This window comes from Gouania willdenowi, chromosome 17 (assembly GCF_900634775.1).
Source record: "Gouania willdenowi chromosome 17, fGouWil2.1, whole genome shotgun sequence".
Lineage (NCBI taxonomy): Eukaryota > Metazoa > Chordata > Actinopteri > Blenniiformes > Gobiesocidae > Gouania > Gouania willdenowi.
In genome coordinates, this window is record NC_041060.1 from 9,733,577 (window position 1) to 9,758,157 (window position 24,581).

General features: G+C 37.3%; 1 protein-coding gene across 9 annotated transcripts in view; it reads right to left on the minus strand.

Moving 5' to 3' along the window:
* ctnnd2b (catenin (cadherin-associated protein), delta 2b) overlaps positions 1 to 24,581 on the minus strand; it is a 202,819-nt gene that overhangs the window by 117,385 nt on the left and 60,853 nt on the right. For 8 of the 9 annotated variants that reach the window (XM_028472673.1, XM_028472678.1, XM_028472677.1 and 5 more), the window contains exon 3: positions 19,137 to 19,249. In XM_028472673.1, the coding sequence (XP_028328474.1) occupies positions 19,137 to 19,249 (113 nt within the window). Of the gene's footprint in view, positions 1 to 19,136; positions 19,250 to 23,802; positions 23,954 to 24,581 lie in introns of those variants that run through there. The other variant, XM_028472676.1, reaches the window with a different exon arrangement.

The following is a 24,581-nucleotide window of genomic DNA, read 5'->3' on the forward strand; positions in this document are numbered from 1 at the left end:
CTGATTTTGTTCTTTATGTGGTGCTTTCAGTATTTTCCTGTTTACAGATTGTGGGCTCAAACCCTGGTTGTGCTCTTTTTCATTTAGTTTCTATTTTTGTTTCAATCATTGTTTTATTCTAGTTCTAGGGTTGTTTTTGTTACTCTTTTATTCCTATAGTGTGTGTTTCTAGTATGGGTTACTTTTTCCTTTTGGTATTTGTTCCCCTCTCACTTGCATTATTAAAGGTGCAGTCCGTAACACTTACAAAAGTGACTTTTTGTCATATTTGCTAAAGCTGTCACTATGTAAGGACAGCCTTACATGAAACTAGTAGTTTGTGTGAAAAAAACAGGATCATTGAGCCCCCCCTTGCTGCTCCGACAGCCTTTGGCAGATTGCCAGAATGCACCACAACTGAGCAAAAAGAACCAATCAGAGCCAGGATTGTGTTCCGATCTTTCCAGTTTAAAAGTATAACTTTTTTTTTTAACCAGTCCCAATCCTGACATACCATTCATGCTAATCTCATTAACCACTGAAAAAAGGACCATATATTTAACAGTCAAATAAATGACTATAAAGAGAAAAAGCAGAAATCAATTCCCTTTTGCTTTGATTCCAAAGAATGAGGACAAATTGACCTCAGGTTTTTCTTCCCTTCCCTCTGCTGTCATAAGGGAGAAACACAAGACTCTTTGAAGCGAGTGATTAAAGCACAGCAGGATGACGTGAGACTCGGCAATTCTGTTACCTCATCCACATGCTCTAAACAAATTGTTACAGAGGGAGAAAGTCAGTAGAGGAAGAGGAGGAGGGATACGGAAGCCTCGTGCGACCCAGTAAATTGGCCATGTGCTAATGTGGGAGACGGCCATTTTGACAATGGGCCAGACGTTAAATGAGAAGCTAGAAGGAAGACATGTTGGTTCACTGTGTGAAAGCAGTCAGTCTGTCCAGAAACACCACATGTAGAACCTAGACATGTTTAACATTGCCAGAGATACTGTAGGCCTGACTCTCAGCTGATAGATGATATGTATTTAGAACAGGGCTGGGCGATATATCAAGATATATCGAGATTTCTATTTTGGAGATACGGAAAATCACAATATTTCCTATATCAATGTATATATGATAGCTTATTTTGTTTTAAAATAATCATTTTAGGAGTCGCTGTTTCCACTAAAACCGGAAACCGCATGAACAGCACAGTTAGATGGATTTCTGAGTGCGTCCAAACCCAAACCTTCACCTGAACATCCACACTCAAGAATTCACTCACACGTGCTGTCTTTTATAGTACTCTGGTCTGTTAGGGGAAGAATTGTGCAAATTTGGCATACTTGCAGTGTTTGACTGGCAGAATTCAAATCTGGTGGGAGCCGGAGTCAATTCTCAATGGGGTCGGTTGGACAATATAAAATGGTGGCCAACCAAAAACAGGTTTTTCTGTTACTAGTCAACCACAAGTCACAATTAAAATCAAAAACACATTTATAAGGTTCTGGACCTCAGGAATGCTAAATATGATTCCTATTTGACAGTAACCTTGACTGGCATCGCCATATTGGAAAAATCCAATATGGCCACCTGTGATTATTCAACATTGAACATTTATGACCAACAATGTCTATTTTACAACATAGAAGCCTGACCCAGATCAAGCCTTAACTGATCAACAAAATCGACTGTTAATGAATGAGCCTGTGTGGCATTTCGCATCAGCAAATTTAACCCAGAATTCCCTTTCTGGTCAGACTTTATTTGAATTAAAATTATCAAGATTTATATTGTTTATCGCTATTTTGAGAAAAAAATATAGAGCTACAAGTTTTGGTCCATATCGCCCAGCCATACTGTAACTCAGAAGCCTTACAACAGTGTTAACCATCAATCAGTCACAAAATAAATATTTCTTGAGAGCAACGCTATTACGATCAGCTGTGATAAAGTTGTCTTTTAGTACCCTGTTTTTTTGGGTGGGGGTTTTTGCAAGCAGTGCACAAGCTGCTCCAGCTATACCTCGACCAAAATATTGCCTCTGTCGAGACTAATAAATAAGAGGGACTGTAAATAAACAAAATCCTCCCTTTGGAATATCTGTTCAAATCCAGTTATTAGAAAGTGAGGCATTTTTTTCCCTCCACTGCATTTTAAGTTGTGTATTTCAGTCGACTGAGGTCTTTGTTGTAAATTATTCAGGTAATAGACAGTGACATGCTCACTTTTTTGCATTTATCTTGTGGTTTTAATGGCATAAAATGGAAATTTCAGGAAGTGAAATGTTTCCATGGCTAATGCAGTAAATCAGAACTATTTACTGCTACTTCTCCAACAGGGAAATAATGTCTCTGATGCTGCGATGTGGACAGCTTCTGTTCAGAATTGCCCCACCCTTCACAGCCTGTCTGAGCGTCAGTGTTTAGCCTCACTGTTTAAGCCTTTATAACACAGTATTGATTTTTTTCTTCCTCTTTTCGAATGGACAAGCAGAAGCTAAGGTTATTTACTTTATTGCTAGCTAGATGTCTAATCTATTTCCTGGCTTTGGACTTTGCCTGTTGCATACTCACATTCGCTCTGGCACACACAGACACACGAACACATTCCATTCCATTCAGAAGTTGTGTTGCAGGTCTTCTTATCTGGATTGATCCTAATAAGTCAAGACTATTTACTGAATGGCAGGCTTCCAAAGATAAATAAAGAACAACATTAGTTTGCCGCCATAATGGCTGACAAACTGTTAAACATTAAATTGTGCTGGTGTAGCTGACTTTTTAATGAAATGCAATTTAAAGATGTAGAGAGATAGCAGTTCACATCATGCAAAGTGCACAAACATTTATTTGTGATGTTTAGATTTGTAGAGGACATTGGTATAATTGACTGAAGCCACCAATTCTGTGCAGTGAAATCCTACTGCATGTCAGTCATTACAGGGTGGGATTTGGCGAGCTATACGAGATAAGGTATTAAAAAATTAAATAATATTTTGTCAAAGTTTTTTTTTTAATTTTTTTATACCTATTAGTTGTCATAGTTGCCACACACAAAAGGAAACAACAGTTTAGTATTTATTTCAGCTGGTATCACAGGATTTTTACCATTATTTGTGTGAGTTTTTGCATTGGTCCTATTGGCCTGAGTATTCCCAGACCACCAAGAACTGGCAGGATATATACATACTTCCGGGACCACCCTGGATCAGTCCTGAAAAATTAAACTTTCTTTGATGTGGCCAGGATCGCTTCGGATTTGTTCCACATATCTGTGTGCCAGCCTTAAAAAGTAACTAAACCCCAAGGCTTTAGCTGACATTTTTCTAGGCTGAAAGTAAAAAAAAATATTGCCATGATTATGGGCGGGGCTCCTGGAGCAGTTAAGATACGCCCAGTCTAGACAGAGTTCCCACATGACGTACGGGCATTTCCTGAACCGGTGTCATTGCTGTGAGCAGCTGAAATGAGTTTAGCCTCTGTTTACAGCCAAAAGAGTACAATATGGTAGTATTGTGTTGGGTTAATGGTGCACTAATCACCACTTCGGAATAAGGATTGGCTCTCAGGGCTGGGTCTGTCGGGCTAGGGTGCGAAGCGGAGCTGGAGGAGCAGCAACCGCCACCCTTCCCTCCTTGAAGCTCTCCCCTACTCCCTGGCCTCACCGCCGTTGTCGACTCCCTTTGCCTGGGGTCGGAGCGGACGGGCGACCTGGCATGCACGGGGCGGTGTCCAGTGCCGGGCAGAGGGGGCTTGGTCACAAACTGGTTGTACGCCTCGAGTGATTTGAAAGCCTCGAGGCGTACAACATTTGAAAAGCCTGCACTCTTCCATAGTATAAGCACTTTTGGAACAAATGAACTAGTTTAGAATGTCTATGTACATTATAGCAGAAAGGTATTTGTGGTCAGCTCTATTTTGGTTTGACAAACTTGGTACGGATCGATACTGATGAATTCCGTCTTGCTGTCGTATCTGTGTCTCGTTTGTTTATCTAAACCATCTTTGTACCGCTTTTTGGGTGGTTCACTGGCCATCTGTGTTGGTTTTGTCAGACTATTTAACCGTCATTTGTGGAGTAGAATGCAGCGAAGCAGGTAAACATTACAAGCGTGCCTCTAAGCTTGTCCTCAAAGATGGCGTCTCCGAGGAGGTCACGTGGCCTGTGGGAACTATGTATATTATAAAATCTATAAATATCAATCTCAGCTATGCTAACTACCTACTTAATAATAACTATAGCTCTCTATTCACAATTCTCTCAATCCAACCTTGTTCTGTCTGACCAAAGTAGACAGGTGCTAGTTTTTATAGGAGGGGCGGGGCCTATAGGGCAGTCGCTCTTATATTTTCAAAACAAAATATGGCAAATTGAAATTGTTTGATTAAAATGTTAACACTTTGTGTGTCTCAGTCAGTTCTCTTTTAGTTTTTCCCTCCAAGACAAGATTAGCTGATTATCTGCAGGTGTGGCTAACGAAGGCAGGCTGTACCCGTCTTTACTTGACTGCAGATGATCCAGAGGCTAAAGACTGCTTTACCGATCATCATTTTTGTTTTGCCATTTCTAACAAAAAATAGTACTCCTACGTTTCTGTTATCGTTGCCCCATTGTGCTGTGGCCCTTCAAGACAGTGCTGGAACATTAAGACACATAGCTATGCAAATAAAACAATGAAGGTGAAATGAAAACCACTAATTTCACCTTTTATTCTACAGGTTCCCTTCAACATTTTTCTATTTCCAATTTCAAATTCAGGAAGTTGGAATAGTAGGGTTTAATTCATTACTGTAATAAACAGAGACATTTGTCCATTTTAGGATTAAATACCAGGACAGCTACATAATGAGCATACATTGATTCATTTTTGTTGGAGCTTGAGTTGAATAGTCTTGTCTCTTTTCCACTGGTGGATCAATTATTAGATAGTCAAAGATGACAACGGTAACCCTGGGAGTCATTGATAAAAACACAGGCACGCTCACACGCAATCAAGCAAACATTGAGCTAGCCTCTCAGTGATGGTGGCCAACATTAGTCTCATTAAGTGTGTCTGGGTGTCTGAGTGACTCACGCTAAGTGTGCGTTTGTGTGAGTTGGAGGAACAGCAGGTTAAGAGGGCTTAGCATGAGAATGTAGCCCGACATCAACATCCACCAACGCTCCTGTCTTAGTTGCCTCTAAAATCATCTTGTAATTCCCTCAGTCCCTCCCATTCATCTCCCCCTCCTCTCCTCATCTCCAATTCTGCATTCTACTCAACTCCCCCTTTCCTACCCTGTCCTCCTTTCAACCCTCTGTTCTCATTCTGCTATGTGTTCCTCCCTCAGGTTTTAATCTCATGTTGGAATTCATTCGTCTTTCTCAGATCTAGGTTCTAATACAATTGATTTCTAATTGTAAAAAACTATGGTAGAAACGTGAATAAAAACTAGATAGATCTGAACACAGTGGTCCTCATTTATCAACCTTGGATGAAAACGGTTGCAAATCTGAGTGCATATTTGGTCGCACGACAGGACCAGCGTGTGATTCATTAAACATTCGTATTTGACCAATCCCAGCGTACAAATTATCAGGTGTTGATAAATCCGGCGGCTGAATTTGATCATCATTAACATTTTATGTCTTCCTGTTTCAGAGGCCCCGCCCACTGAGGTCAAACAAGAAAATAAGATTTCCAAGATGAAAATCGGCATCCTCACATCTGAGGTAGAACAAAACAAAGATGTGCTTTTTGACGTTGTGAAAACTGAACATAAAGGAGTGCATTTAAACATTCTCTGGAAGAGGATCAGTTACTGAGCAGGTGATGTCTGCCCCCCTGTGTGCGCTGCCAGCAACTTCCCAACAGAAATCCTGGAGACAAATATGGATAGGACGTTATAATCGGCCTCAGTCCGCATGCTTTAGGCAATAAATATCACATTAAAAGCCTTAAAAATGACTAATTGTTGTCTCTTGTTTGTGTTTATTGTACCTTCAGCCATTTTCACCTATAAATAATCACATTACCGATTACTGCAGTTTAAGAAACTACTTACTTTTAAAACTGAATGAGGTCTTATTTCCTCTGTAGAGCACATCATTCTCCAAGACGGAGCATAGCAGCGCATCCCATGTGTGTACGACTGGATGAACGGTTATACAAGACTGGATGAACGGTTATACATTATTCCGTGAAAGGAAATCCAAAAAAGTGGTATCAGTAATAACGTGGGCTTTTTTAAAAATTGTTTTATTTTGTTTAATTTGTTTTAATAATCCATTCAGATCTGTTCTGAATATGTATCTGCATATGCTTAATTGACAGCTAAGGTTTGTTTAATACTTTATTTTTGGTCTCAGTCGGATTTTGCTACGCTATACCACAAATCCATACACTGAGATTTGTCTACACGAGCTTAGACCAGACGTGAGATCTGATCGTAGCGTACGATGACAAACACGTCAAAATGATAAATACTGGAGCTTGCGCTAATATGGTCAACGCACATCATATGTTCAGATCTAAATGTACGAATGGTTGATAAATGAGGGCCATTATGTGTTTATGTTATCAAAGTCTAAGACTTGTTACAACAACCAAATCTAATGAAAGAAAGGAGGTCTCCTTGCTGGGTTCTTACAACATGTACTTCTTTCTCATGAATCATCAACACAAACCACTATCTCACCACTGCATACGTTTCCATTTGCCCTCTCTAACCTTATCCATCAGCTGCTCATCTTAGCTTTTCCACTGATGTGTTCATTTGAAATCTGTCTATCCTTGTCACACAGAATGAAAACCTTGTCACCTGTATCCATGCCACCTTCAGCTCAGCCTCTGCTCTCTGTGACAGAGCCACCGTCTCCAAACTAAACGGTATGTACCATGGAAGCGTGACTCTCTACCGTCTTCCAAATGTCATCTGCCAGTTTGGGTGACACTCACCTCCATCCATTCTACCCTGTGTGTAGACGATATAGTCTCTCAACCTTTTATCATTAATACTCAATGAACTGTGATACATCAATATCTTAGATGTGTACTTGTATATATAGTCACAGGTTTCCTTATAAATATATGTCAATAAAAGTAGTTTGTATTTGTGATGTCAGTATAAGGCTGTAGAGTGAAGTGACATGTTTGTACTGTAGGTGGACCTTCAGCATTTGAAAAGCATTAAATCAAAATCTAACCATCCAGATACTTTTCTTTTTTTCTCCTCTTTTTAATTTTTCATTTAATTCATTTATTTATTTATTCATTCATTATTTGTATTTATTCATGCAGACATGTATTACAGGCAATAGCTTCATACACAGATTATCTCCCGCTATAGATCAAATGAAGGCAAATTACTATTATTATTTTTTAATTATTCACATTTTGACATCAATTAATGTTTCATTTTACACATTAGAGCATCCTGGCCAAGCCTAAAATGTTGCTGACTTGTTGTTACTCCCCTTTAGTCTTCAATTTGAGGGCGACCGTTCATGTAATTATATATCTGTATCATTGACACAGCCAGGTTTGTGATTGGTATATACAAACCCTTTCTAAAAAATTTGAATATCATGGAAAACTTGTTTGATTTTCATTATTCCATTCAATAAGTTAAACTTTCATAGATTATAGATTCAGGGCCCACAATTTAAAAGATTTGAAGTATTTGTTTATTTTTACATCATTTGGTCCAAGGGTCTGGAGGAAGACGGGTGAGGAACAGAGCAGAACATTGCACCCTAAAACATGACTGACTGTGGATACGTCACACTGGACCTCAAGCAGCTTGGGTTCTGTTCCTCACCCGTCTTCCTCCAAACCCTTGGACCTTGATTCCAGAATCAAAGGCACTCTTTACTTTCATCTGAAAAGAGGACCATGGACCACTGGCCAATAGTCAAGTCCTTAAATGGTGATTTCTTCACAGTATTGGGTTTTATGAGCTGGAAGCCCAAATTATGTAAAAATAAACAAATAAATATTTGAAATCATTTAAATTGTGTGCCCTGAATCTATAATCTATGAAAGTTTAACTTTTTGAATGGAAATTAAACTACTTTTCCACGATATTCTAATTTTTTGGAAAGGATATATAGTTATATATATATATATATGTATATATATATATATATATATACTGTATATGTAGCATTCTTTAGCTTTGGAAGGCATTGAAGCAACCAAGATCCAATATCTTCAGGTCCAACTGACTCCATTTAAGAGTGGTAGCCTACCATTGCTTTGGTTTACAAAACCTTAGTTAAACATGTTTAACTAAGGAACTTCATTAAATAAATGTTGAACTTTGGGGCTTGGTTATGACTTAGCTTAATAAAGTTTTAGATCTCTGTCTTTATAGAGGCCGCTAATCTCTATCTCTGAGATTCAAGTTCTTTATTAGATTGACTATGTGGTCAAAGCCATGTGCACCAATAAAACTCCTGTAGCAACACTGTATACCACAGAGGACACAGGGAACTATCCAATTGTTAGGTTGAGTTTAGTTTTCCAAACAAATGTCAGTTTGAATAACTGCACCACCTTTAAGTAAGAAGCCAAAGAGGATTGTCCTTATTTGCTCAAACCATGACCTTACTACATGAACATTTATTTAGTATTGAGCGGATAAAAGCCGAGCTATTACAGCAAACATAAACGGCACTAGCTTTAAAACTTGTAGATGCTACCATCTTTTTTCTTCCTTTTCTAAACAGTCACTATAACAGATCAATAGCTAAAGTTCAGTATGGATCACGGCGCACAGCAGATGCAACTTTTACCTCGCCTTCCTTGTTCTCTTGTTCCTCAGATCAATAGCAGGAAGTCAAACAAGTGGCCACTGTCTTTGTCAAGCACTCAGTCCTCCCGGGATTATTAGAGGTTTAAAAATTAACTTCATCACATGCATCCTCTGCAACACGGATAGTACTATTAAAGGTGATGTATTTTTATACTTCAGGGCTATAAAAAAGGCTTTTAATCCAATAGCAATAACTTTGGCTAAGAGATGGAGCCCTTTACTTCCTTTTCTGTATTTATACTAGTGCCAAGATTGTCGGACTGACTTTAAAAGCATCCTATAGCTGAAATGTATCTAACTTTAAATGTGTTTAATGTATAACCAATAAACAAAATATGTACGGATTTATTTACATTTGAAGTACTTTTTTGTATGAATTTATACCTTAAAATACAGTCAATGAGGAGCTGCTATTTTTGGCGTGATGTCGTGGCTTCCTAAACCTGATTTTTCTGGTATTTTTTGTAGTGCTTATCTTTTTTATTCATTACACAAGCATGTGTATTGAACCTTTTTTGTGCCACAGTTACCATTTAATGACATGAGTTTGTTCGAAATCGTTATCGCAAGCCTATTATCGTCAAACATATTGTGTCATAAATTCAGTGTATCGTCTAGGGATGGGCAATATAGACTGAAAAATGTATCCCGATTATATCTGGTATTTGTCATGGTAATGATCAAAATTACAATAAATAAAGCCTAATATTTTTTTTATTTTTAATCTATCACCAAAGCAATGACAAAGGCAACTAAACTACACAAATTAATTTCAAGTAGCAAGTGACATTTTTTTAAATGATTGGAGGCCATGAAACAAAACGTAGTTAGATACTTTTATAGATTAAGATTCACAGTAGCTTCTACCATCGTTAATGAAGGAAAAGCACATCTTTTCTTTTTCAGAGAGAAGATCGTAAGTAGTACGGCAGCTTTTACAGAAAGAAGAAGACAGATGTAGGGAAACTATGGGTTTATTTAACTTAACAAAATCTTAAAAACACCAATGCAAACAGAAGATTAATAGACCTACAGCTTCTAGAAAATTTAAAATAATATAGAAAACACTTTCCAGCTTAAATTGTAAACAGGTTCTTTACAAACAAATTCAATTGAAAAAATTTGGGGACAATTTTGTGCGGTAGAACAAGGTTTTTAGGGGCATTCTTGGCTAAATTGATGGTATGGCCCGTGGCCCTTGCTAATTTCCAACACTGCTCACACTTTCCTACGTCATTCGAGTGTGTCGCGCGCCTACATACGTCATCAATGGGAATTTATCGTTTCTATTATTGATCTGTCTGTCATTACCCGATCCTGTTAGATATCGGAAGCTAAGCAGGTCTGGTCCTGGTTAGAAGGTGGATGGGAGACCACTGAGAATTCCAGGTGTCAGAGTGGGCTGGCAGTCACCCCAGTGGTATCTGTCATTGTGTCCTTGGGCAAGGCACTTCACCCACATTGCCTAGTATGAATGTAGTCTGTGAGTGAGTGTTGGTGGTGGTCGGAGGGGCCGATGGCACACTATGGCAGCCTCGCTTCCGCCAGTCTGTCCCAGGACAGCTGTGGCTACAATAGTAGTGAAAGTGTAATCCCTTAATTCTGTAAAGCGACTTTGAGTGTCTATGATAAAGCGCTATATAAAATTGATGCATTATTATTAGACCAATACATCGGCAGCCCGATATTTGTGTTTTTTACGTGTATCTGCATGGGCCGAAGCGGGTTGCTGCGTCGCCGATCCGTCGATTTTTTTTACTTGTTCTTGTTCTACATCTCCTGTTTTTAATGTTTGTTAAATATTTTTTACTTGTTGTCATTTTACCTCACCTTTGTTAATTTCAATAAATGTTCCTTTCTTAAAAATTGAGACTCATACCATTGGTTATCATCTTACATTATGATGTAAATTGAAGGAGTAAAAGCAATATCGGCTCCAAATATCAGCTCAAGAAAATCGGCAGTCCGTATCAGTCATCGACTAAGGCTGATGGGAAAAAAAACCTGTATCGGCCCTAAAAAAATCTGTATCGGTCTATCCTTAGTTTCTATTGTGGGATGACATACTTACCAGTGGGAATGTTTTTGTCTATATATCATAAACAATAACATAAGGCACATTCTTAGTATCGTCCCACTCTTAGAACAAACTCTATGAACTCACAGCACTCCTCCACAGCACTGTAACCTGGAGCTGGATAAAGAAAACCCTGACAGCTTCAGGCTAATATAAGCCCTTGATGGACTCACTAGGCAGGTCACATTTTCTCACCAGATGAACGATGCTGGCTCTCACCAGGTGATTTAGTTACAGCCAAATGCTCATGCACGCACACATACATGCTCACCACATCAGAGCCAGACAGGCAAGCACTTTTGGATCCAATATCCTTGGCAAATAAGTGCAGTTAAAAGAGGTGGAAAAAGAGACCTGGGAAGTGACTATCCATATCTTTGCCACCAGAGTGCAGTTATCTGTAGCTTCTGTGTACATGCACAAGTCAGCTTGGTCAATTAAATAACGGGACTGTAGCCAAAGAGAACCACAGAGAATACACACAAGAGCAGAGCCCACTCTTGTTTTCAGACCCATTTTTTCTGTATTGTTTTATTTTTTTGGACGCTGAGACATTGCGAACATCAGATGTAGCTGAGTCAACGAACCATTTCAAGTCTTTGCTCTGAGCAACATTGAAATCTGATTGATGTTTTCGACTTGTTCAACGAATTAAACCAAATTCAGCTTCAAGGCCGACAATAACGACCATTACCTGCATGGCTTGAGCAAAGAATTTATGTCTAGAAGTGGAAAGCCAACAGTTCAACAGAAGTCAGAAAAGGTTGGATAGTGAAAACTACAGATATTACATCAATAGAAACTATGATGTGAGGGGAAAACAGGCACTTAAAGAAAATACTCACAGTATATTAATGCTGCGTTCACACTGGATGCGTCTTCTGCGGCACCGGACGCGTCTGCCGCACGAAACATTCCGCAGGATCCCAAAATTTTCCCATTAGCGTTCAAATGCACGTTTGAAGCAAAGCCCCGCCCACCAGCAACACATCCAACTGGGTGAGTTTCACTGCCTGCTGAAGCAAGGAGCTGTGCTCCTTTTTCTCCTCTCATAAACATAAACCACCAGTGAAAAAAAGCGGTGTGATTAGCGGCTAATGCTATCCTAGCTCAGTGCTACAGAGATAACTTTTACCTGCTACTACCACCTCTTCGCTGATTCTCCTCCACGCCTAATCCTTCCTAGTCCGGTCCCGGTTATAAAGGCCGTGTCATACAGCTCCAGGTGGTCACACACAGCTTCTACTCCATGGTTGAATGGGTGAACAGACCGGTGTCTGTGTTGACGGCCTGACGTCATCGTCAACAAAGACTCTGATTGGTTTTCATGCAAAACAGTAACAGGAGTTCAATGTTTTCAACTCTTGCGAATATGACAAAAAATCGGGAGTGCGCTCACACAGCCAACGCACCGCCGCAGAATAAAGACTACGTCTCTGGGCCGTGTCTATCCATTGACTTTGTATGTAATCTGGTCGCACGAACATTTCTTGACGCATTCGGTGTGAATGCAGCATTAAGGTGCAACAAAAAATAATTTCAATGATATATCGCAATATTTTATCATGCCTTTATCATATTGATCCAAAAAATGTCCACATTTTAATTAAAAAAAAAACATTTAATTGCGCTAACATATGCATAGCACGATTTTTCTTACTTTTTTTTTGAGAATTTAAGAACTTAACAGAATCAGAATCTGTTGTAGAGGCAAATGTTAAACTTCTTCGAAAAATTTAATTTCACAGTGTGTTAAACATACCTCTTGTTTTTGATATTAGTACTTGAATTACGGTTGTTTATCATTTACTTGTTCTCGCAAGATTAAAAAAAAATGAAACAAATTGTACTTCATACCATTTTGTATTGTTTAGTATCGGATTATATCGTGTTGTGACATGCAAATCGTGAATTGTATCGTCAGGGTCATGGCAATGCACACCCCTATATAGTGTGTAATGTCAAATTAAAAGCAAAGTTGTAAAGAAAAAGTTGTATTGACACATTTGATGCATTGTTTTGCACCCAGAGGTAGCAAAAGCACTAGTCTTCAGTACTCAAGTAAAAGTATAGATAGTTAAATTAAATAAAAAAATCTAAGTTACTTGGATAAAAGTAAAAAGGTAAATGCTACTGAAAGTAAAACAAATGTCCCTTCAATAATAAGACAGGATTTTTAAACCAGAAAATTCCATATCTTGTATTTTTTTTTTAATAACTTATAGAATATTGGTTCATGGAAACAAGTTAAATCTGTTACTTTTGAACACCTGGAGAATTTAGCACTCATTATCGATAACATTTGTAAATAAAATGTTTTAAGCTTCTCCTCCAGCGGTTTGGGTACAATCCTGAGCAAACATCATGTAGCAAATACACATTTTGATTTGACGTTAGATGGAGGATATGAATTAAAATGCTTGAAAGGCGACTGTGTCTAACACAATTACAATACAGGGAGACAGGAGAAGCATGAAAGATAGGATGTTTTTGTGTGATGCAGCACTATCAGAACCTGTAGAGAATATAAATTGATGGCTTGGATGGAAAAACAGCTTACACAGTCACAAACACACACACACAGTATAACAAGCAGCATATGCCGGGGCGCACACTGTGACCTGTGGTGACTGATTAAAGCCTAAAAACAAAGACAAAGCTGAGGAAATCATTACCACTCCTCAAAGTCTTTGTCTTCTGTGCACAAAAGGAAGCAGACTTTTAAACAAGCAACATTCTTTAATTCAGAATTTATTTGATTTTCTTTCACTGTCTGAACAAGTTTCCATAAAATTAGGAAAAGATTGTTGCTCTTTATCTGAGAAATCAACGCTAAGGTGATTAAAGTCAACACTATTTACCATTGAGCAAACAAAGACATTTTACACGCCTCTTTTTTTCCTCTATTTTGCTAAATGATGCAACAACAACAACGAAGATTTTACAATAAAACAAAGCTAATACATAAAAAGTTGAAAGATGGCCTTGCTTGCTGCTTATAGGTTTAGCTTCTTAACCTATTTAACAGTAGATTTTCAGTGTAGTTTTTGGTTTTTTACTGCTTTTTATTTTTGGATTAGCACACATTTATCCAACATGGTGCATCAATGCCAACAGATTTAGATTAAACCTGTAAACCAACGACAGTGTCAACGGGGGAATAGACTCAGACTATTTTCCAACAGTCTGAGCTAGTGGGAGCGCTAACACCAGTGTTTAATGCTGAAAATCTGTAGCAGGGTCCTTAAACCACAATTTAAAATCTCCACATTTAGCAACAACAAACGAATGAAGCTCAGATTGAGATTTAAAATGTAATTCTGTCAAACTTCTTGAAAAATATGGGCCTGTTTAATAATACATGAATGCTAAATAATAGCTCCAAAGCTCATTACACATAAAAATGTGACTGTCCGAACCGAGGGCTACATTATGTCAGCATTCAGAACCTACACAATCGAAAAATTATGATTGTCATTTTTATATATATATATATATATATATATATATATATATATATATATATAGATTTTTTTTTTTTTTTTTTGTTGTTGGTGTGTTCTTGGAATTATTTAGTAAATCTTTTCAGTGATGTTGTATTTTTGTTGTAATTTTGCGTTTTTTCTGGTATATCTCTCTCATTTTATGTTTTTGTTGTAGTTTTCTTTTTTTTTTTACTTTTTGTATATTTGTCTTTTTTCAATGAATTTTTGGATACGTCTTGTGTATTTTGACATTTTGTGTGTTTTGGAGTCTTTTTATGTGTGTGTTTGCTTTTGAGGGCCACACAAGATTAGACCTAGGGCTGCATGTGGCCCCCTGGCCACCATTTGCCCACGTCTTGGTTAGGGCATATGATGCAATAATAATAATACGCATTTTTTGTAGTTTTTTGTTTAAAGAAGAAAATGAAACATACCTTTATTCTCACTCCCTATATTTAATGAGTTTGTAATAACTTGACTGCTAAAGCACAATCAATCTGTTTCTGAATATTAAGACGTAACTAGAAGCTATTTGGGGGGGGGGGGGGGGGGCTTTACAGGGCAACTTCATTTAACTTGAGCTACAAAGTTGAGCAATAATTATTTTAAGCTAAAGGCTATGTAAAGTTTAGAGCCAATTACTACTTTTTAAATAAATATCAGGAAATGTTATAACATTTTATATGGCAATTAAACCTCAGGTACAGCCGCTAAGTAACCTGAACATTAGTTTTATCTTTAAATCTTTACTTTCTTCAGAACAAGCCATGGTTTAAAAAAAATACCCTGAAAGAAAGCAACTGTAGTCTGAAATAATCAAAGCATCCGCTCCATATGCTTTGTGTACGATATAAAACCTCCAGCTCATTGCAGACCTGTATCAGTTTGCCAAATCGTGTAGCTGTTTTGTCTCTGCCAAACTCAGTGGTGGCCTATAAAAGAATAAAAAGTATTGTGAGTGTATGTAATATACAAACCGCTCTGCTGCTGCTTACTAAATAATAAACACATTTAAATGAGGCAGAAAAGTAGAAGCATGACTTCTATCTGTGCACGGCTGCTGGATGAAGTGAGGACGTTAAGTGTCTTCCTCCAGTTACTTCCATGTTGTTGTTGTTTAAATGCCTCCATCTCTGTGAGATCGTCGAATAAGCATGTACACTAAGTAATTAGTCCAGGAAATTGAAAATGTGCCCTGTCTTTTTTTTTTGGTCCAGCCCAGAATTTAAAATAGATCCACAATCCAGGAAACACCAAAACACCACAAAATGACTCAAAACTCAAAATGTCAGCAAAATACACAAAAGGACTACAAAAAGACAAATTGATGACAAAAATACACAAGACAATAAAAAATGACAGCAAAAACACACACAAAAAAAATCTAATTCACAAAACAAGAAAAAAAAAAAAACAGACAGGGAAATACACCAAATGACTTGAAAAACGTAAAGCTTTCACAAAAATATCCAAAATTACAACAAAAAAAAAAAAAAAAAATCAGAAAATGAGACATATATACACTAAACAACCACAAAACCACACCAAAAAACACAAAAGATGACACCAAAAAACACAAAATGGGGGGTAAAAAAAAAAAGACAGACACAAAAAAGGGTGTTAAATGTCTTCCTCTATTCAGTTCCATGTTGGTGTTTAAATGCCTCCATCTCTGTGAGATCATTGAACAAGGATGCACACTAAGTCATTAGTCCAGGAAATTTAAAACATGTCCTGTCTTTTTTTGGTCCACCCCAGAATTAAAAAGAGATCTACAATCCAGGCAGATCTGTGCTCAAATAGACTGAAAAAGACTAAACAAAAAATTACAACAATTATACACAAAATGACTCTAAAAACACAATATGACAGCAAAAGCGCACAAAATGACTTCAGACTGCAATGAAAAATGCAGAAAATGAGAGATAAATACACAAAACAACCTCAAAAATGACACCAAAAAACACAAAAAATGACAAAAACATAAAACGGAGGGTAAAATATACAGAATGACAGACAAAAAAGGGTGTTAAATGTCTTCCTCCATTCAGTTGCCTGTTGTTGTTTAAATGCCTCCATCTATGTGAGATCGTTGAATAAGCATGCACACAAAGTCATTTGTCCAGGAAATTTAAAATGTGTCCTGCCTTTTTCTGGTCCACCCCAGTGCTCCTCAAATAGACATAAAGAAAGACAAAATTACAACAATTATACACAAAATGACTTTAAAAACACAAAATGACAGCAAAAACACACAAAAAGAGTCAAAACTCACAAAACAAGAAGAAAAACATGACATTAAAATACACGAAATGACTTCAAATACACAAATCGATCATTAAAATATTCAAGACTACAACTAAAAATGCAGAAAATGAGAGAAATACACAAAACAATCACAAAATACCCCAAAAATGCCTCCATCTCTGTGAGATTGTTAAAATAATTAGTCCAGTTTTTGGTCCACCCCAGAGTTAAAAAGAGATCCACAACCCAGGCAGATCAGTGCTCGGTTTAAAACAGATGGATTGAACACAACAGTCACTGATAGGAAAGATGACATAATCAGACGAGGGTTGAGACGTAGGAAAGAAGACAGAGGCTTAAACTGTGTTCCGTCGCCATAAGTGGCAGGCTCAGCCAATTACTACGACTGATCTTGGTAGACAGATTTTACATTGGGGCTGTTGGAATGTGTGCTTTAGACATAGTGCAGATACCAGGCCTGGGTCTAAACTCAATTAGCAGCAGATAAGAATACAAATGCTGCACAATGTGCACTGTTTTTGCCTTCTGATTACGTGAAAAGTTGAAATGATGGAACATCGCATTAGAAGCCTGCGAGAGATGCATATTTCTAGCACAAAATCACTTCAAAAAACAAAAGAAATTACAGAGTAAGGGAAAAATATACAAACTGACAGAAATTTACAAAACAACAACAGAAAATGGCATCAAGTAGACACAAAAAAGACTCCAAAATTACATAATTACAACAATTATACATAAAATGGCTCGAAAAAACAAAAAGGACTGCAAAAATACACAAAATGACTCAAACCTCATAAGAAAAGAATAAAAAACCCCAAAAGGACAGCAAAATGACACACAAATTGGTCACAAAAATACTTAAAACTACAGCAAAAAATGCGGAAAATTAACTATACAAAATAACTACAAAATGCCACCAAAAAAACAACAAAAAATGAGAAAAAAAAATATACAAAATGAGACATTCACAAAACGAATTAAAAAAAAACACACACAAAAACAGACACAAAAAAAGACTCCAAAATGAAAAATGACAACATACATTTGCTTTGTTACCATAATATTTATAAATCATTTTTACTAAGATATCTATATTTTGTCACTTTGACCAATATCTTGGCAGCGTTAAAGTGACACTGGGACAACCTCTAATAAGGATTCAGATAAATAATCAACTATTAAAAAGCAGAGTCAGACTGACATTGCATTTCTCTCAAGTTCAAACAGTTGCTGTGGTAACTCGACTCAAAGGTCTCAAGTTACTACCCATTAACTTTTATTGTAATTTTCACATCTCACAAACACATTTGTCATTTATCAAACAACAACCAAAAGAAAAAACAAACCATTATCAAAGGCTAAATAAACATGCTAAGGAATCATTTAAACGTGTATTGTTAATTCTAGATGGGTTCACTATGTAATGACTTGCAATGGTGGCAGATAAATAGAGGTGTCCTGATCTGATGCTGATATTGGATATCAGTCTAGTATCAGCAAAAATAACAAAACAAAAAAAGAAAAATGAGTATTGGATTACATCGGCCTGTATTTAAAATCTCTAATATAATACGTTTTTTTTATTGGATTTATTGAAGTTATTTTTTTCAAAGTCTTCTCATTTATTTTTTTGTGAAAATGTATGTAACCCATTGGTTAATGAATGGGTTAGTTTTTCTTATACCTACTAGGGCTGAACAATTATGGAAAATAATCTATTTGCGATTTTTTTTCCCCTCAATATTCCAATTTAATATGTGATTATTTTTTCAAGGGCCTCTTGTCATGTATTTTTCAATGAACACAAACAATAAATCAACCTGTTTCATAATAAACAATTTCAGATTTATGTAAACTTCAGATAAATATAAATTGTACATTTTAAAGCACAGATTACAACAATAAAGCTTTAGCTCTTCAACATATCTCACTAACTTCATGTTTCATGAAACATGTAAACATGTGGACTGTACTTCTTAAACACTCTAAACTTAACAGGACACGAAACAACAACAACAACAACAACAAAAATTGCAGCCTTTGTGATCACGTTTTATGATATTGCGATAATATCGCAAATGCAATTAATCGTTCAGCCCTAATACCTACTGTTGCTGACTATTGTTAATATTACTTGATCAAACCATTTCTAACATGCTATACTACAAAACTAAATAAAGTATCTATGATCCATCGGCCAATACTAAAGGCTACAATATCGGGATCGTATTAGAATCGGGTCAACCCTACTAATAACATCCATAGATACAGTAAATGTCTCCAATTTCTGAAAGCAATAAACACAGTAACTAAGCCAAGCCAGTGCGTTTCTATGTGATTCTGATTCTCATCTCCCAGTGTGAATATGTGTAAAGTCCGTCACCTGCGAGGACCCAGCTGGCCCAGGCAGGTGTTTCAGTGTGTGGCGTGTGCACGACAACATCTGACAGGTGTGACACATACCAAAGCAAAGTACACGCGTATTCATACGTGCACACACACACACTTACACACAGATTTACACACCTGATGCTAGTCATGCTTCCGGTCTCAGAGCCAAGTTTGCATCTCTCCAGCTGACTGGCCACAATCTGTCGCTCAGCTTCCAGCTCCCTGGTCAGACGTTCAAACTGCAACTCCTGAAAAAGGGACAGCGGCATTTCAGACAGAATGACAGTGTGTCACGACAGTCTGTCAATTTATTTACTGCTCGTCTGTCACAATGACAGTCGAGTTTGGCACGTCTCGTTTTAACACGTTTTCAGTTGTTGCGAAAGACACTTCTGAGGCTGCGAGTGGACAAAGCGGGAGGATATTGGTGTGTCTACCAGTTTTCACACCGTCGTCTATTCACAGAGAATTTAACATGATGCAAAACAGTGTTACCAAATGAATAATTATCTGCTTCTACGAAAAAAAACTCAGGGAAAGTCATGTTTATATGCTTTATTTGTATTACAAAAGAATGCTAATCTGTTAGCGCAGTGGTTTATACTTTGGTTTGATTACAGGCAAGGCACTAGAGACCTTCTGTGTGGAGTGTGCATGTTCTCCCTACACCACGATGGCACCAGCAGGAGCAGCTACTGTAAATTCACTCAAACAAACTAAAGCTGAATGATTATTTACACAAACCCACTAAACCAGTGGTTCCCAACCTTTTTTTGGGATTGTGATCCCGTTTTGATACCAAGAATTGTATGGCGACTCTAAAGATTCTAGAATTACTTTTTGTTCTACTGTATTACAAATACAGAGCAGTCAGGATTAGTGACAAGTTGTGTCAGCTCAGATATTTTTTAAGAATTATTACTCTTATTATTATATAATACAGTTGTTTAAAATTGTGGATTCATGTGGATTTGTTGGGTTTTTTCTTAAATTTATATTTGAAAAAGTGCTACGATGTGACTATTGTTGTAATTTCATAAGTAAAGTTGAATTGAATTGTTTTTAATTTGAAAAAGAATAATAATTAAAACCAATTTTAAAAATGTATTTCTAATCAGTATTTTTTTTTTATCAAATACTAAACATTTCAGGTGGCCCCATTTAAATTCCAGGCGACCCAACATGGGGTCCCGACCCCAAGGTTGAAAAAGAGGCACTAAGACCAACCTGAATTATTTCATTAGAAATGATAAAACATTTTTGCACGCTGTTGTCCAATTTTAATACCCAATGTTAATGTAAAAAGCCACAAACACATTGGAGTCAATGGGACACCAATTCAAGATGGTGGCCGACAAACTCCTAAACTCTAAGTAAGGCTTATCTTTAAAGGACAATAAAATGAATATGCTGCCTAATATAAGGCATTTTCTTAAGCACAGAACTATAAAACTTATGTCCCCAAGTTTGCACTTCGACATATAAATGATACATAAAGTATGTAGAAGGCCTGGGAGATCTACAACTGAATAATTTGGTAATTTACACGATCATTCATGTCTATTTCTACTTTCCCCTGAGGGCCGAATTGGATGGTGTAGAAGGCTGGATTTGGCCCCCAGGACTGGAGTTTGACACATGTTCTAATAAGTACATTTATTAGTTTTTAGGCCAAACTTGCGAAAACAATGGAAGATCCTTTTAACTGTGAAAACAACGTCGTCCTCCAGAAGCTTTAAGTTCGGCTAAACCATGGCCCGGGCCCGTGGAACGTCTCCACGCCGAATAGCACATACCACGTTCCCGAAAATTCAGTCAAATGACTCGGTTCCACCGAGTAAAAGAAGGTCTCTGGGAGACTCTTGACATATGCTCATAGAATAGTAGTCATTTGAAAAATGGGGCCCCCCATCAAAAATCGGGATCTGAGCGTTGATGAGTACACATCCATAGACTATATCTACCAAATTTCAGCCCGATCCGTTCACGAATAACAGAGAAGTAGCGATTTGAACTAGCGTACACAACAACAACAACAACAAAGTGAGCGTCGTTTGGAGTCCGGTTGCCCGGCCTAAAAATTGCATTTCTTTTGCATTTTCCACGAGATCCATAGATCAGTTGTAGAAATCTGGATGCCAATCGACACAATTCAAGATATATTCAAAACAAAAACTGCCTCTATCTTCTACTGCTGCCATGTCTACTGAGCAGCAGCAGGTGTGAAATAATAACATTCTGGGAGCGCTTGCTGAGATTGAATAACAACTGCAGGAGAAAAAATTTGCATCCTAATCAGATCTGTATCCAGATAATGGGGGAGAATGTTGGAAAAAAATAAAAAAAATAAATAAAAAAGTTTGTGAAATTAGATTATGTTAGCAAAGACTGCAAGGAAAACAAACTTTTCACTTTCCAACTGGATATTTTCTGGTTCTTACTAAACAGATGTGGAGCTTAAATGCGGACGATGCCTAGATGCCTCTATAATTACTCAAATGGATTTTGATGCATCAATTATGCAATAATTAGAAAAATCCTAATACAACCGCTTCATTAATTGGACATAATCAATTTTCTTATCACGGACGACTTGGCACATACAGAAGTCAAATATGTAAACCCTGTTTGCCACATATTGAAATGCAATGTCCTTCAATTGCCGTACAAACACAAGCGAGTTTACATTGATTCTGCTTTGCATATGTGCAGCCACACAACAATTGTGCACAGCAAATAGGCCATGCTGCTGATGTGTGACACACACACACACACACACACACACACACACGCACGCACGCACGCACGCCCAAGGTTGCTTTAGTCTTCTATTGACCCTGTGACACAGTCAGTTAAGTGCTGCGTTGCAGACTGATGTCATGTATGTTCTAAAGCCACACTCTGAGTAGCTGAGGGAAGTATGAGACCCACAACGCGCACACTCATCCCTGGATGCACTACTGCAACACCATGATACGTGGATGTGTGTACACAGCCGACAGGAAGAAAGTAACACATGCTGAATGGGCCGTATTGAGTGTAGTGATATATACACTGGATTAGTGGAGTGCATTACCACGAATCTGACGATACGATTCCCAATTTGCGTGTCACAATACAATATATCCCGAAATATCCTGATTCTAAACAATACTACATGCATCGCGATACATCGCAATATCAATAGATACAACTTCCATGCTAAAATGCACCTAGTGACCGTGTGTTTACATGCTATGCACATGATGGCACAATAAATTGTTCTTTTCGTTAAAAAAACATGATTATAAAATTTGATTTGGACATTTTTTGGATCGATACGATAATTGCGCGGTGGAATATTGCGATACCCTTCAATACGACACATCCCAAAATATCCCTATACTAAACAATACGATATACATCGCAATATCAATAATTGCAAATTTCCCTTTATAATTTATAAGTATAAAATGGAATGAAATACAATTAATTTCTTTTTTCTAAACTTGCAAGAACAAGCAAATGGTAACTAACGGTAATGCACGTATCAAAAACAAGTGGTATGTTTATCAAACTGTCAAATTACATTTTTCAAAAAACTATTGTTTCTACAACAGATTCTGATTTTTAAAAACGTAATGACATACATATCAATAAAAGTGCTAGGTATGTTTTATGAAATAAATTGACAAATTAACGTCCAAACTAAAATGCACCTAATGACTGGGCGTTTACGTGCTATGGATGTTAGCACAATAAAATATTTGCTGTTAAAAACATGATTAGAAAAATAGATTTGGATATTTTTTGGATCGATACAATAATTGCATGGTGAAATATTTCGATACCCTCATATATATATATATATATATATATATATATATATATATATATATATATATATATATTTTTTTTTTAGAGGTGCATATTATGAATACAATATGTAATTTGCGTGTCACAATATGATATATCATGTAATATCTTATGTATGAAATACAATTTTTTTTTTTACTTGCGAGAACAAGTAAATGGTAAATAACTGTAATTCAAGTACCAGTATCCAATCCAAGTGGTATGTTTCAAATTACATTTTTCAAAAAAGTAACTATTGCTTCTACAACAGATTCTGCTCCTGTTTAGTTCTTTTTTTTTTTTAATTTATTTTTTTTAGTAACCACATACATCTATAAAAGGTATGTTTTATGACAATAAATTGCAATCAACTTCCAAGCTAAAATGTACATAGTGATCGGGTGTTTACGTGCTATGCATATGTTGGCACAGTAAAATGTTTTTTTCACTAAAAAAACATGATAAAAATCGGTTTATTCTTCACCCTTATAACTTAGTATTTATTGCTTGTGGGACCAATTAAAAACACAAAGTAAACATGATTATTTGTTAGCTTTAGAAAAGGATGCAGATCAAGGTGCAAGAAAACTCCATAACCTTTATAGACAAACATACACATGCACAATAGAAACTTGGAAAAAACAAACCTTCTCTCTCTGCATCAGGAGAAGAAAGAAAGGTCACGTGTCCCGTTTCCTGATTTAGTTGAAACACAAACTGACTGACTAGCTTGATAGCGACCGATGTTAAAATCTCAAAACGACCAAACACAAAAGCGACGGCTCCCCCCTTCCCTACTCCCTCCAACCTAAAGCTGACAGACAGACACCTGTTACTGCGAGCAAGTGGCAAAGACTGTGCTGGAATTTATTCTGGGGTTAAACGACAACAAAGGCAGAACTAGTATAAAAACACAAAAACCAGTGGAAGAAGTAGTTTATATAGCAATCAAACTTTAAACACGTACCTTCACATGGACCATGCTTCGCAAATAGACGCAAAAACTTGTACTGTCTCACATTATTTGGCGACAAACAACACCCGTTCCCCCTCCAAACATTCATCTGTCCCAGGTCAGGACACAGCAAGTTACAAAGAGAGGGAAAGAAAGACGCAGGTAAGAAAGAAAGACCACAAGTGTCACTTGAGCTGACTCCAGAGCTAGCCCCCTTCCCTCTACTTCTGCATGAGTCTCTCTCCCTTCTCTCCACCACAAAGCATATACACACACACACATAACACACACACACACAGTGTTCACTGAGGCACAAAGGTCCCCATGGCAACAGGGCTTTTAGAAGCCCCGTGGCATTATTTATGCAACATTGCATCACAATGGGCCCTCCCACCAGCCTGACCCTGCCAAAAAAGCCCGCCGCTCGCCAGTCTCTCACTCATCCACACCCCACCTACTCCCCCTCCACTCCATCTCATTCTGCATTGACCATCTGCAACCAACCTCAATACCCCTCATCCACCATCACTGAAAGGCAAGAGGGCGGAGACAACAGAAGCCAAGAATTGAGAGGAAACAGGAAGCAGCGAAGAAGATGCACATGCAGATAATTACAACTAATGCGTTTTGGCTTCCTTCTAATCCATGAGCCCAAAACTACGGAACTAAAGCTACTAATTAAAATCAATACCTGCAGACAACCAGGAGTTAAAAAGTTGAAATTGGTTAAACAATTTAGATTATTCAAAAGTTGCATTCAAACCACAAATGTCAATGTCAGTTTGCTCACC